Source organism: Ochlerotatus camptorhynchus, unplaced genomic scaffold, assembly GCF_037179485.1.
Source record: "Ochlerotatus camptorhynchus isolate MF236.1 unplaced genomic scaffold, CSIRO-AGI_Acam_v1.1 ptg000738l, whole genome shotgun sequence".
NCBI classification, from domain to species: Eukaryota; Metazoa; Arthropoda; class Insecta; order Diptera; family Culicidae; genus Ochlerotatus; species Ochlerotatus camptorhynchus.
The window spans coordinates 34,397-50,410 of NW_027041209.1; the positions used below are offsets into that span (position 1 = coordinate 34,397).

The 16,014-nt window shown below is 39.8% G+C and overlaps 1 protein-coding gene across 1 annotated transcript; it reads right to left on the bottom strand.

Moving 5' to 3' along the window:
• Window positions 1-227: 227 nt before the first annotated feature.
• Window positions 228-9,277, bottom strand: LOC135714820 (maestro heat-like repeat-containing protein family member 1). Its single transcript, XM_065238193.1, has 9 exons — window positions 9,202-9,277; window positions 8,661-8,838; window positions 7,315-8,592; window positions 5,305-7,243; window positions 5,122-5,246; window positions 3,851-5,063; window positions 3,652-3,786; window positions 3,484-3,586; window positions 228-380 (listed from the first exon to the last, which is right to left on the bottom strand). Exons 1-9 carry the CDS (start codon window positions 9,263-9,265, stop codon window positions 241-243), a joined length of 5,175 nt encoding a protein of 1,724 aa, XP_065094265.1. The 5' UTR covers window positions 9,266-9,277; the 3' UTR covers window positions 228-240.
• Window positions 9,278-16,014: the final 6,737 nt, after the last annotated feature.

The window sequence follows — 16,014 nt, forward strand, 5'->3', positions numbered from 1 at the left end:
CTTTCCAAGTGATTTCACTGTATTGCATTTTGTTCAATAAATGGATTCTTTTTTAAAATATTGACCAGTATATGTCGAACATTATCACGGATTATCAAATAAAGCTGACTGCATTTTCTAAGCATGGATGTAAGATTCGGTTAAGCACGTTTTCACCGTATGGTATTTGAATAAATACAACAACTAAAGTACAAAGCTGGTCCAAACAGCAATCCGACGACGCTCAAAAAGGTCCATCGTTTAACATTCACCATATATGTAACCCAATCCTTCTGAAGCTTTTATCTTCACTCCTGCATCTTCGTCCTTTAGCAAGAGAGAGATTTTATGCCCCACAGAGTCCATCTGGTGTATCGATTTATGCTGCGTGTGTAGCAATCCTGAAAAAGACATTGCCGTTAAAATCGTTTCAGAAAGAAAATTTCTATGTGTAATTTGACCATAGGGCAATCGATAAAATGTGTCTATTTAATGTTGACAAACTTATGACATTGAAATCGACTCTACCCCGTTTGGCAGAATGGCCATTTTACGAAGGGACGTATCAGCTTTTGTAAACAATGCATTTGATCGTCGATTTGGCGCAATGCTAACACTACCATCATATAGGGGAACATTTCCCCTAACTGATAGTGGTATTAGTATGCGTGTGTGAGCTACCAGTTACGCCAAACCGACGATCAAATGCATTGTTTACAAAAGCTGATACGTCCCTTGGAAAAGGTAATCGAGATTGGACATAAAAGTATAAAAGTATCATGTTCAAAAGAAGGGAAAATACCTATAGTTGGGGATGCTGAATGTAAATATGAGACCTTAAAGTGAACATTTTATACGATAGATGAGGAGATGAACGTATAGAGTTGATAGTTCCGTTATAGTACGGCAGTGTGAAAATTGTATATAGAAAGTAGAAAGCGATCAAAGGATAATATTGAGGAAGGTACGAATCGGGTCGTACATCCTCTTTACCAAACTCATCCGTTGATGAGGAGTGGTGTTACCGCGAGGCAATTAATTTAGGATCAAATCTATAAGCCAACCCGCATAGTTGCATAAGTCTTAGCTGATGTCGATACCAAGGCCAAGGAAGAGAAATGAAAAGTAGGGCAAAACAACGACAGCCTGATTACATAATCTGACTGCACTATTTACTTAGGATGCATATGCGCTCGAGTAGGATAAACACGCCCACATGCGACATATTTGCGTATGTAGATTAAGATTAGTTTTCCCTCTTTGTTCATCCTTTACGAACGATAATAATCTAATGTTTAAACGTTACAAATGTTCGAATTCTTATTTGTAGAACCATATTGGATCTGAGTTACAAAAAGTAATAAATTCATGATCATATTGAGAAATCCCGGCTCCGAAAAGGACATAGTATATAAGGACTCGAAAACATAGATTAGCCCTTTTTAGCCCTCGTAGAAATTCGATTATAACTAGCAGGAAATAGCTTAGAGTTCGATATTGATAGGGAAATTTTTACATTTTTTGAATTATTTTACATAATTATAGATCGCTAATGTAACACATTGATTTAAGATCACTTTGTACAGAATGGAAAATAAAAACTAAGTTCGTAGGTTACTCCAGATTCTTCATTTTTTGAATCCGAAAGAACTTCGGCCTAGAAGTGAAAACTTCTCTCCTTAACCGGAGAAAAAAGTAGCTCCTAGAATCAAAAAACAGTGTCTGACCTAGTAAGCGAAAGACTCTCTCTAACCGGAAAAGAAAGTAGCTTTTGGCCGCGACAAGGGATGATCGTCGATTCACTCATGTACCGCCTGATATGCGGAAACAGTTCGGTTGTTTCACACTCAATTCGCCATATGAGGTAAGCATCTAGTCGATAGGTTTTGAAATTGCAGTTATTTATGCTTCTAACACTGTCTGTGCTCGATCTGTCAACTTAACGATCTCAAGGAGACACGGACTATTAGATGCTATTAGTATAGGTACCTACACTGAGGAAATATAACATAAAGATATAAAGAAATATGAAGATATGCTTATAAAATTTCGACAAAAGATAAAAAAAATGAAGAAGTTCTTATGAAATGACATCATTGGCGTTGATGATCTTTTTCATAATATGGTCTTGAATTTTTCACAAGATAATCTTACCTCTATTCTATTTTATGTATTTCATAAAGACTAATGAATTTAACCATCATAATATCGAACCTACAAAATGCGTGTCGATGTTGTGACACATGCACGACTGTCCCGTTGTCGAGAAGCGAGCATGTTCACAGCATCGACAAACATTTCGTTTGCTCGGTGTAATAAAAATGTTAATGTTATTTATTATTAAATTTCATATAAAAGACCTTTGGTTTGTTTTTTCCGTCGATCTTGTTTTCCGTGCTGAGCACCAATGCTACCGACGTGCCAAGGAAGGCAGCTCCCACACCTGGACCCTACCTATCGACCCATCAATTCATGAACCGGGGACCAACGGCTTTACTTCCCATCCGAAGGAAGGCGTGATCAGAGATGTTATGCCTCAGAACATCCCGGCGGCGCCGACTGGGATTGAACCCAGGCCTGCTGGGGTGAGAGGTAATCACGCTTACCACTACACCACCGGCGCCCATATAAAAGACAACATAATATTATATTTATCATTTCATTGCTAGATACAAACTTATTACTTATTTCGTGTACTCTGCATAACACTCAATTAATTTAATCTTTCTACAACATCTGTGGCAAGATAATGCTCATCGAATGAACCTACTAGGGGAAACGCTCCTATAGTTGCAGTACGTTAGAAGCGTTAGGTTCCTATAGTTGTGCATGGAGACTCAATACACAACTATAGGAACCTAACGCTTCTAACGTACCGCAACTATAGGAGCGTTTACCCTACAGTCGATACAATGACTCTTCTGTAGTATCGAGTCGATACATCGATTTCTAGAAAAGACTGCTCTTTACACTGTCAGCTGAATCCAACTCGGGGTCTGCAGCAGGGAATTCCTGTTTTATTTTAACGTTAAGATACGGAGTAAATTGCGGGGCGTATCGTCAATGAAAACCATTTATACGTTTTCCAGACCTAGCAGTGACGAAACTTCATTAATGTTGAAAAATATGCATTATTTATTCTAATACTTACTTACACGCCAATCTTTGACTAGCTTCCAAATATGATCGAAATTCGAATCCAACGACTGACAACAAATCACTTTTTGTTGCATTTTTTCTTTTTTTTTCACGAAGCACTTATGATTTTTTCACACTGATGTAACATACGGTATGAAGAGCTTATGAAATGGAATTGTCGAACATATGGAAAAGAATATTGTGTCGTATACATTTCGCTAAGATCGTGTGAAATTCATAGGAATCGTATGAAAACATAAAAAAATAAAAGCTGCTGTTTTTGCCTGAATGTATAATACTAGACTATGAGCAATAAATTTTAAAATTTACTAATAACCCGATTTCAGAAAATCTAACAAATATTACCTATCAAAATTGCTGCATTGCCTCGTATTTCAGGCCACTGACTGCGCAGGAACGGGAGACAAGCATCGATGAAATCGTGGACCGAATCCGGCAGCTCTTCGCCCTGAAAACAAGAAGAACATGTCAGTACGATTTTTCCCATTGTGCCACCATAAAAGTGAACATTACAATGTGCTTAACAAAATCCTTTATGAAGTTCCCATACTGCAACTGACCGTGCTCTAGTAGGTGATTCTGTGCCAATTGATTCATTTTAGTTGTTCCCAACAGCGAACACACATTCTTGAGCGTTATTTTGCAAGCCTAGAAGAAATGCTGAAATTATTTCCGTCTCCTATGAGTAAACATTAAGAACGGATGATCTCACCCTGGCGATAAGATTATTCTCTTCGCTCAAATGCAATAGAAGCGAGCACAAATTTGCTTTCAATTGTTCCATCAAAGATTCTGAAACTAGATTCTCTTCCGAATCGATGGACCCATTGGCCTGTTGCGGCTGTTGGTCTTGTTGTTGTTGCTGTGCTATGACTGCTTTTTGATGGCAAAGATCACCAAACAATAGTATTGCCGTTTCCCGCAATTCCGTTGAAGTGTTCTCGAAGAACGGTTTTATTCGAATTGCCAACGATATTTGAAACATTTGAAACTTGTCTTGCGGGAGGGATTGTAGAATTTTCGAAAGACCTCTCATGCTCTCCAGTGGAATATTAATGAAACAATTTTTGTTATAATCATCGATTCCCTTGAGCATAGCAGTGAGACACATTTCGGCATATTTGTCGATATCGTGGTCGGTCAGGTTGCACAAGTATGCCATACCTCGAATGCTAAGGCCTCGTACCAGTGGATTCGGGTCATTCAGAGATGAATTCAGATGGAGCATGATGACGGATGATATTTCTCCGCACGGCTTCAGGGGAACAAGGTGTGAGTAGAATCCAGTAGAAGCGATCCTTTGAGTGTCGTACGGACTGCTAACGTATTTACTCAACGTGGTAACGATTTGCTTCATCGTGGTTGAATTTATGCCAACCTCACTTGCCGTTGCCACGCTCAGTGGTGTAAGAATTTCTATGAAGCTATTCAGATCGGTGCAAGATGCTAGGTCCGGACATATGCAAAGTACGTTCGAGATTTGCTGCATGTCCAGCGTGTCCAGAAATGTTTTAAACGTATCCAATGCAACCTGACATGGATTCAGTCTGGAGTCCTTAGTGGTGGATTTTCCACGTTTGACACTTTTGGGAATGGTTACGTTGGTACCCTCCTGGGGGATCACATGGTTACAAGGGGGAAGCAAATTTATGTAGGTAGCTAACGTTGAGAGAAGCATGCAGAATATTTCCGTGAATCTTGTTTTCAGCTCGGCTTTGATGTCCTGACTTTTGAAAACCTCATTAAAAACACAAATGATCGAAAATGGCATTAGGGTGACAGCTTTCTGAGCATCGTCACGAGGTTTTTCCTGATGCTGTTGTTCGTACAGGCATGATGTGGTTACCGCACCAATGAAATTGTCCAATATTATACCAGTCAATTCCGAATCCAACGTAACGGTACGCCAGTAGTCGATAACGTTTCTGTAATTTGAACATTTCAGTTCGGTTTTAGAATGCTACTATTAATCGATAAACTTACTCTTCAAGTGGTAAACTCTGACCAAGAATTTCATTGCACACCAGCTTCGGATGATGTTTCGTAAGAGCCAACATCGATTTTAGAACGCCTGAACGTGCTCTCGAAACTTCACAAATCTTAACCGCCTGAAACGAGATAGGTGTTAAATTGTGTGTCATTCTAACGCTTATTTCTACAACGTACATAGAGGCACTCCTTCACGAGCTCCGGGATTGCATGAAACATCTCAGATCCTTTTACTTGCATGAAAAATTTCAACACGACCGAAGCTCCAATGGCAGAGCTATGCTCGGGATCTTTCAAACTGTACAGCAAGCATTTACTGAATTGCACATACTGATAGCTCGACAGCCTCAATGCGATTATGTTCGCCAACTGTCCAGCAATACGGTAGATATCTTTCGCATCATCCGTCACGATTTCATCCCTAATAAGGTCCAACTCCTTTACCCAATCCACACGATTATCGGCAATCGTCAGGGTTTCATAGATGCACGCAATTTCCAATATTTTTTTCAGTACATCAATAGCTGTCTGGCGGACGGTAGCATTCGAATCGATACAACGTGGGATTATTTTACCCAGCAGACTTCCTGTTTGGTTAAACTTGGATGGTGCTTCATACCCAATCTTCATTGCACGCATGTAAATTTCGAGCGTGTTGTTATACACGTGGCCGGCGCAAATACGAACTTCGTTATTGCGATCTTTGAGCCAAATCTCCAAAATCGAGTTGATGTCATCCAAACAAGCCGGTGAGCCATTCTGTTGCTCAAGGATTGATTTTATAAACTGATTCAATTCCGGCAGCGATAGATTAAGATACTTTGCCAGATAGCTGTTTCTGTTGTCTTCCTCGATGGAATCAAACTTACTTTTCAGATTTTGAGCCGTGGTGAAAAAATAGAAACAAGCGGTATTTAGCAATTCATTGACATCGACATTTTCATCTTCGCCATTCAGTTTGATCAGAGCAGTCGACAATTTGAGAATAAGCGGAAAGAGAGGGAGATATTCATTTTGTGAGTCACACGTAATATTCATGCAAATTTTGAGAAGATCTTTTTTGTTTTTAAAATTGTTCATATGATCCTCGGGTAGGGCATTTGGATTCGATAGCAGTATGTCTGCAAGGCTCAGGAAGGTACTTAGGATTAGCTTTTTGATAAACAGTTCCTTGTTATCGAACTGAGCCGTCAGGTAATTGATAACAGTTTCGTCGAAAAGTCGAACCACTTTCTCTTGAGCAGCTTTCGTAACCACAAAGTTTAGTGCCTGCAGTACCAACACCTTTATTTTGAAGTTTTCCTGTTCTTTACTCGTATCTTTGATAAAGTTCAAATTTGAGAAAAAGCTTCCAGATTTCTTTACGGTTCCGTCATCGATTACCAACGCGAGAAGCTTCTTCATCAGTTTATCACTGTGCTCAACCGATACGAAACCTAAGGCTTGGGCATGATCTTGAACTAGTTTTTCATATTCTTCGTTGGGGGCGTTCTTCTCAAGTTTCTCCGCTTTAGCCAACCCTATGATCAAGTCGATTTTATTGGTTATCAGATGCTCATCTACCGAATGACAGAGGCACATTCCCAGAACTTTTACCAGCATTCGCTTCTCTTGGTCCAGGATGGGAATTTTGAACTCCAACTGTTGCTGACTTGAACCAGTGGAGATTGGTTGATACAAAGGCAGTTGATGAAATATTTCAGCAATTATGCCCTCGACAAACTTAAATTCGTCAACATCCTTAATAGTGGCTTGGAGAAAATCAAACAAAACCACATCGTATCTCTTCTGGTCTATACCATTCACGTTGCTCAACTCCTGAAGCATGCTTCCAATTCGTTCGTTCCATAGTGGTGACAAGTGTTTGTAGAGGTTCGTCGAGTAGCTTTTGAGGAAAGACAGAACATTCTGCACTCGAGCTGCTTCGGAGAAGTTACCCAGCAATGCTAGTGAACGCACAAATATTGATATGGGATTAGGTGGTCTAATGTCCTCGCTGGGTTCGCTTTCATCGAACGGATTACGCCGTTCCGGGACTCGACTTATTTCCGCATTTTTCGCCAGGAGATTTGCCAAGCATTTGGCAATCGTACTGCAAATGTCGGTAAATTCCAGTCTGAAATTGAGAGTAGCAATTAGCAGTAGATGTACCTTTTCAAAATTTATGTAGCGTTGTGTATGATTCACCTAAGATAACTTTGAAGGAGTTCCATTTTCAGCACATCGTCCATTGTGCCAATGGTGGAGGACAAAATGAACATTGTATCGTTACACGCTTTCACAAACTCCTGGTATTCATCGTTGCTACCATACTCGGTGTTGAACTTGTTCATTCGACAGCTGCCTCTTATCAAAAATGTCACAAACTCCTTTTCATGAACAAAACTACGTTGCATGAATGCAACAATCGTCTTCAAAAGTACCACCTTCAACTTAATCGATCGCTCGACCGTGAGCATTGTCTTCAGGATGGTGGTTATCTCATGCTGCTTTTCGTTGATGACACGCTCCGATGTATTGGTGAGATGGGTTAAAACGAGCAGAGACTTGATCCTCTCGCGTTCGTTGTTGCTGCGTAGATGTATAATCAGAATATCGATAATTTTATCGCCATAATCGTTAGCCATCAAATCAAAACATCGCAAAACCTCATAGTGTCCCTTCACCGTTTGTGGTTTCTCGTAGTCTGGATTAACACACACCAAGTCGAAGAGGCAAGCTATGATATTGTCGGATAATCCCGACAGCAGCGTCGAATTGAGTGAAAGAACCGTTTTAATTATCGACGCTAGATACTGCGTTAAGACACTTCGATCTAAGCTGCGTCGATAGAGTGCCAATGTGCTTGGAATCACTTTCATCAATCCATCGTTGATCTTCTCAACCGACAACAAAGGATACATGAAAGACAATGCATTCAGGACTTCATACGACAATTTCGGTTCACGTGATGAAAGCCATTGGCTCTGGAACAAATCGTATGCTATCCCCACTTCGTCTGAGACGTCGTATGTGATGCCAGTTTTCATCGGAGTTTCCTCGTTCGGATGCAGACGCTGATGTTCCTTATACTCACAAAACGCTTCGCAGAACCGTCCGACAGCGAAAGCGTACGACTGTCTAATATAATCTTGCTTAATCGACGAAAGGGTCGGTAGAACGAAGCCCAAAATTGGCTTAATCAAAGGAATAGATTCCATTACGTTGGCCGTGGCTAGTGATCCCATCGAATAAAGTATCATAAAGTGCGCTACTTGGTGTTGATCTACGTGTTTAGACAATGCATCCATCACTTCTTTACAGTAGCGTCTTCCGACTGAAACCAAAATCTCTCGACATGGGTTTTGAACGTCCGCTTGCTGGTCCGGTGAACGTGTTATCTCATTTACGCTGTACTCGACGCACTTCGATGCTGTGTCATGGGTGATTTGGTCCATCAAATTCATTACGACATGTTCAATCACTCTGTCAACGAGTATGACCAAGAATGTAATATGCAGTCACACACACAAATGGTTATTATTTATTCATACCTTAATATGATGGAAGCCTGTGCATCACCAAGTTTTGGGTGTTTCTTGCGGTACTCGCAGAACACTTCTACGATTTCGTCATGTCGGCGCTTTGCAATTCTTATCAGCGATGCTTCAGTAGTGCTGCGCAGCTGCTCATCTTTTTCTCCAAGGCTGTCCAGTAGACTATTAACGATGGCTGCGGAAATCAACATTTTTTATATGTACACCTGTACTCAAGCTCAAGTTCTAAGCAAATGCAATTCCCTGCATTTGCATCTATCAACGCCACACTTGTAATTTGATATCCTTTTTTTCTACTAAGGGGGACAACAAAATCAATACAATTGAAGCCTATACAGACCGCGATCAGTTTCAAAAACACTCCCTGTGCTACCAAGTCACAGAACGAACTGTGAAAAAGTGATTACTTACAGGCATGCACATAATCTCACAAAAAAAAATTAAAAATAAAAACACTTCGCTGATAAGAAATGGAAGACAATCTTTCGATTTTTCTACATAAGACAAACAAAAAAAAAATGTCACCATGATTACTCACAAGCAAAATGATGATCCTGTTTAATAAGCACAGTCGATTTCCTCTCGTCGCTGGACGTATCCATAATTCGATTATCTACAAATACTGTAGCCCCTTGATGAAAGTTTCCAATGAGCAGGCAGATTCGTAGAATTCCACTTTTCTATCTATTTAAATCGAAAAAATCGCGATCTGGCGCAACGAACCGTCACATAAACAGTTTAGCTTGGTTTAGTTTCTTCGAAATATTCAATCGAACTTGTATGCTTTAAAATTTCACCAAACAACTAAAAAATACTAACATGTCTGAGAAAAAACTAATTTCGAATGAGTACCAATAATATTTACGATCGTATTTGAACTGTCACTTTGCACTCTTTTGTTTTCTTCCTTTTTGATCGATGAAAGTGACAAATAATCAGCTGATAAACACAAAAAAAATGAAAAAATTTTTGTTCATTCATGCAAGTTCATTCTACCAAGCGACGTCCGCCGGATCAAAACAAAACAGACGTACATTAATAACGGTACCTCGCGTACACTGAGGCAAAAGAACTTGAGAATTCCATAACGCATAACAGTTACTTATGAACCCTGTTGATTTTGATTTCATCAACGTGACTTCTATAATAAAAAAAATACCATAAACGAACGATAACCCGAATAATAGAGCTATTTCACGAATGGTTTGGATGATACCCCGAACACTTCGTTAAGCAAAATAACCATAAAGTTTTTAATAGGGTATGATTTTCAGAAGTGTCAATGAAGTCATAATTTTGGATTTTGAAGTCAGTTTGTCAAAATGGCGAAACATGAAAACCTCGTGTTAAACAAACAGAGATTAGTCGCAGATTTAATTTCGAATGTGGGTGTGTGCATTGGACTGTTCATTTTTATTCGCTGTTTGCGAATTATCCACTGAAAGTTCTACAGAAAAGCTCAAGAAAGGAGGATTACTTCGAGGATTACTACCACACTGAAGCACTCTCAGAGAGCATCGTACCATCGTACATCGAATAAAAAGCCGGTGGTTTTAGAGCCAAAAGTAGCAAAACATTTTCCATATATTTGACCAGGTTCTAAAAATCTTTTTCTTTACCCCTCCTAGGAAAGAGAAGAGTATTCGACATCAGCGAACAGCGAATCACCTCCCCTTCTGTCACCAAACCACCTCCGAGCTCTTTTAGTAAAAATAGATTATGGAAAACATCGACAACGCACAAGCTCTCTAACGCGGGTCAAAAGCTAAGTAGTTGTCGACACGGTTGCCCGATTCCATTTATCTTTGGGAAGAAAAATCACTGCAGAGTCAATAAACGACCTCCGTAAAGTCATTATTCTCGTTTTTCCCAAAGAATTAAAGGTAAAACTTAGTGAGAATATGATACGATTAAATGATAATTTTTTTCAGTAAATAGTGATTTTATTTTTAGTTAATTCTTCCGTTTATTATTGACAGGGGTATAAAATAAGTCTTTTAGTACTTAATTTTTTTTTGTTTCAAGCTGGAGCTGCGTGACAGCTTAGTTTTCAAGACTTGACCCATTTGAATAAATTTTGCTTCTATCTTTGACAATACAGCAGAAGGACTAGCCTATGTTGGCAGCTTGAACACTGGATTCCGTGTGTATTGTTTCAAGATAATTATGGATAAAATGCTGTGACGTGTGCGCGTAGATACATCCGCGTAGTAAACCGATTGAATAAGTAAATCCGTTTCGAACGAAATATCAAAATTATGTAAGTTACGAAAACCGCACGAATTTCGAGAGCCGTGCGAGACAACCGAAGCGAGAAAAAAGGCTTATTATCTTTTAAAGAATGCCACTAAAATAAATGTTATAGCCTATGTTGGAAAGTTGATTAATTTTGGTTTCCTCCCTAGATATTCTACTTATTTACTACTGAGCTTTGTATCAAATAAGTTTATTTAAAGAACGTAACAATCATTTCAAGATTTCAATGGTGTTTAACATTGTTCCCTGAGTAATACCAACCGGTGGAAACTAACGATTTTAAATTGGCTCACTACTTGACTAGCCTATTGGTCCCAAGCAAATCGATTAACGTACCCCATTCTAGTCAAAATTCTAGTACTACACTATGTTTGTTTTGATTAGCTATGAAAGTTTGACAGATAAAGTTAGGGGTTCGTGGATTTTCCTATGTCTCGAGGGGTGCATCGATTAGCTTGGGACCGAAGATAGTACCAGAGCTGAGCCAAAAAGTTGAGCACGTTTCTTCGTCACCTACTAGTCTTAGAGTTACCTCTATGGTAATACCACAGACAAACAGACATAACACATTGAATATTTCTCACTGTAAAACCATAGAGGTAACTCTAAGACCACTGGGTCCCGAAGAAAATCATTATTATTTTTGGCTCACTCAGTACCAGAACAACGGTCCCAAGCAGACCCAAGTTATTTCACTCACCCCTGCATGTTCTGCATGAATCCACACACTCCTGATGTTATCTGTCAAACTTTCATAGCGAATCAAAACAAACATAGTGTAGTAATAGAATTTCAACTAGAATAGGGTACGTTAATCGTTTGCTTGGGACCAATAGGCTACTAAAGTGGTGAGCCAATTTAAAATCGTTAGTTTCGTATTGATTGTTGGTAAAACATCGTCGCTAAAACATTACCGCCATCTGTTGAATACACTGTGGTAGGTAGTACCAACAATCAATACGAAACTAACGATTTTAAATTGGCTCACCACTTTAGTAGCCTATTGGTCCCAAGCAAACGATTAACGTACCCTTCTAGTTGAAATTCTATTACTACACTATGTTTGTTTTGATTCGCTATGAAAGTTTGACAGATAACATCAGGGGTGTGTGGATTCATGCAGAACATGCAGGGGTGAGTGAAATAGCTTGGGACTGCTTGGGACCGTTGTTCTGGTACTGAGTGAGCCAAAAATAATAATGATTTTCTTCGGGACCCAGTGGTCTTAGAGTTACCTCTATGGTAGTACGCTGAACAGATGGCGGTAGTGTGTAAACGTCAAACGCAAGGGAATTGACTATGCGTGCCACAGGTGCCGGTGCTACCAACTACGATACTTTTAAATGGACCGTTAAATGCTTGTTCGATGAACAACTTGCTAGAGTTATGTCTGTTTGTCTGTGGTAATACCAACAATCAATACGAAACTAACGATTTTAAATTGCCTCACTACTTGACTAGCCTATTGGTCCCAAGCAAACGATTAACGTATCCCATTCTAGTCAAAATTCTAGTACTACACAATGTTTGTTTTGATTCGCTATGAAAGTTTGACAGATAAAATGAGGGGTTAGTGGATTTTCCTATGTTTCAAGGGGTGAATCGATTAGCTTGGGACCGAAGATAGTACCAGAGGTGAGCCAAAAAGTTGAGCACGTTTCTTCGGGACCTACTAGTCTTAGAGTTACCTCTATGCTATTATATAGTTGCTCTTTGTTCGTTGCTAGCAGTTCGTTGCCTTTTGTTGCTACGGTGCAAGATGTGTGAAGTAAAAAACACCATCAAGTTTAGCTTCAGCCACCATGATGCTAAACCAAACATCGGAGAGATTGTAAATTTCGCCAAAGCACTCGACGCGGATTCGGCTGAAATGGAAGCAGTTTATCGCATTGGTGAGGAAAGGGGAGTCTTCATGAAGTTCAAATCAGAGGAAGCGATGCTCCATGCTCTGACATTCAATTCGGAAGATTTAATCTTCCATTATGCGAATGGAACGACGGCAAAGGTACGCATGTCGCATGCTGGTGAATTCATTCAATATGTGCGTGTGTTTGATTTGCCACCAGAGGTACCCGACAACGAGCTGGATAAAGTGCTGGAGAAATATGAAAAAATTAAACGCATCATCCGGGAGAAATTTCCAACTGATCTGTGTTTTGAGGTATAAACAGGAATACGCGGTATATACATAGAGGTAACTCTAAGACCACTGGGTCCCGAAGAAAATCATTATTATTTTTGGCTCACTCAGTACCAGAACAACGGTCCCAAGCAGTCCCAAGCTATTTCACTCACCCCTGCATGTTCTGCATGAATCCACACACCCCTGATATTATCTGTCAAACTTTCATAGCGAATCAAATCAAACATAGTGTAGTAATAGAATTTCAACTAGAATAGGGTACGTTAATCGTTTGCTTGGGACCAATAGGCTACTAAAGTGGTGAGCCAATTTAAAATCGTTAGTTTCGTATTGATTGTTGGTATATATATGGATGTGAAGAAGGAAATCCCCACGTCATTACATTTCTTCAATCGGAAAGGAAATATATTTTATGATCGCAACAAAGATAAATGTTTTCTGTGCAAGGCGGACGGACACCGGAAGCTTTCCTGCCCCAAGCGGAAGGCTCGGATGGAACCGGAGAAGCAACTTAAGGAAAAAGGAAAGCAGCAAAGTGAAAGAAAACAAAACAGCAGCAGTATGTATGCTGGTGTAGTGGTGGAAGGTGCGTCACTAGTCATTAGCGACCAGGACACGGGGTTGGAGATGTTGATTGAAAATAACGAAATGGACGTGACGACCCCGACGACCGACGACAGTAGCGGCAACAATCAATACGAAACTAACGATTTTAAATTGGCTCACTACTTTGCTAGCCTATTAGTCCCAAGCAAACGATTAGCGTACCCCATTTTAGTCGAAATTCTAGTACTACGCAATGTTTGTTTTGATTCGCTATGAAAGTTTGACAGATAAAATGAGGGGTTAGTGGATTTTCCTATATTTCGAGGGGTGAATCGATTAGCTTGGGACGGAAGATAGTACCAGAGCTGAGCCAAAAAGTTGAGCACGTTTTTTCGGGACCTACTAGTCTTAGAGTTACCTCTATGGTAGCGGAGAGCATGCAACGGGAAACGACGTTCAGAAGCAGCAGCAGCGATCACGATTCGGGTTCAATGAAAATGAGGAACAAATTCGGGAAAGAAAGAAGTTGCGTGCACGGGAGAAGATCGCTTCGTCGCCGCTTCGATCGCCATCCAGAAAAATCCTATAATAAAATACATTTTTATTTCCTTTTTTTTGTACTTTGAGTCCCACAATTGGTATTCCATGTTACTCGGCTCCGCTAAGTTATTTTTATAATATTTGAGCCTGCCCAATAAACGAAATGAAAAATCACAGTGATTACTAGCTCATATTGCTATTAAAGTTACTTCTTCTTCTTCTTCTTATTCGCGTTTTCAAGCTTATTGCACTTCCACAGTTATTAATTGAGAGCTTTCGATGCCAATACCAATGCATGAATTTATATCATTGTGTGGCAAGCACAATGATATTCTATGCCCAGGGAAGTCGAGAAAATTTCCAACCCGAAAGATTCCCTCGACCGGTCCGGGAATCGAACCCGCTGCCTCCGGCTTGGTAATACCAACAATCAATACGAAACTAACGATTTTAAATTGGCTCACCACTTTAGTAGCCTATTGGTCCCAAGCAAACGATTAACGTACCCTTCTAGTTGAAATTCTATTACTACACTATGTTTGTTTTGATTCGCTATGAAAGTTTGACAGATGTGTGTGGTGGTGTGTGGATTCATGCAGAACATGCAGGGGTGAGTGAAATAGCTTGGGACTGCTTGGGACCGTTGTTCTGGTACTGAGTGAGCCAAAAATAATAATGATTTTCTTCGGGACCCAGTGGTCTTAGAGTTACCTCTATGGTAATACCGTGCCTTTACTGACTACGCTATGAGGCCCATTAAAGCTACTTGTACCAAGGAAATCCTAAAAATATATTCACTCTACCGATTAAATTCATCTAAATCAGTTAGAAATGTTGATGTCAAAACTGCATAAGAATTATTCTCATGAGTGTTTGATCATTGGAAAATGACAGAAAGCTAATGATCGGTCGTTTCGTCTCGTGATAGTGAGAGGACCTGCTTTCTCATTGTCACATGACGGCCGTGATATTTACCAGTTCTGGTCGTACCTATTTCCGGAACTTACCTGATGCTGGATATAGCTCGGGATCAGATCGAATCTGAAGGTTTCTGATTAGCGCGCACGACCGATATATTTGCCGGAACACGGACAATTTGATCGGAACGTCGGATACGAACGATGGGAACACGGATGCACAGATGAAAGCAGCAACACGGCCACTCAGTGAAAGCAAGCCTAGAGGGAAAACTAGGTCACTGGTTTATCATTCTAAGTTTCTAACTCCGGAACTTACCTGAAGCTGGATCAGATAGGAACAGAACATTCCTCAAGAGGACGGACACGGACAATTTCAAAGAAATTAATATCGTGTTGATTTTTTAAATCAACATTGAATTTGATATTTCCTTAAGTGCGTCAAATATGGTGCCTTACGGTAGTTCGTTTTATACGACATGTAATTCCTTCGTAGGAGGATGTACCTGAAATCAGGCACTGATGGCTACTTCTTACAGTAGCTTATCACTCTGATAAGGTAAACAGTAAAAAGAGGGTATTGCAGTATCGATCAATAAGTGGTCGGAGTAGTTACGAGCCCAACAAAAAATAAAATAAAAATAAACATCATCTCAACATGAGCATTTTATTCTGCCAGTACGGTACTTAGTAAAACATAAATGGGTGTGTTATTATTGCCGTGAATGAAAAGATTTACTATCACTGATTATATATCTATTTTTAATGTTGTGATAGTGGAAAAAGTAGCATTATCACTGCCTCCGTGAATCAATGATATTTATCAGCACTTATCAACAATAGTAATACGTAATGTTCCATAGTACACATGAAACCGCGTGATACTAATTGTCTCTTGCGAATACTACTTTATTACCTAGTTGTTGAGGCTTCTTTTCAATAGCTACGC

Excerpts from the sequence above, each read along its gene's own strand:
- LOC135714820 (XM_065238193.1), bottom strand. The coding sequence starts at position 9,265 with ATGGATACGTCCAGCGACGAGAGGAAATCGACTGTGCTTATTAAACAG. Across the intron at positions 8,593-8,660 it reads CAGGCTTCCATCATATTAAG|AGTGATTGAACATGTCGTAA; the intron begins GTATGAATAAAT and ends ACTCGTTGACAG. Across the intron at positions 7,244-7,314 it reads CTCCTTCAAAGTTATCTTAG|ACTGGAATTTACCGACATTT; the intron begins GTGAATCATACA and ends TCTCAATTTCAG.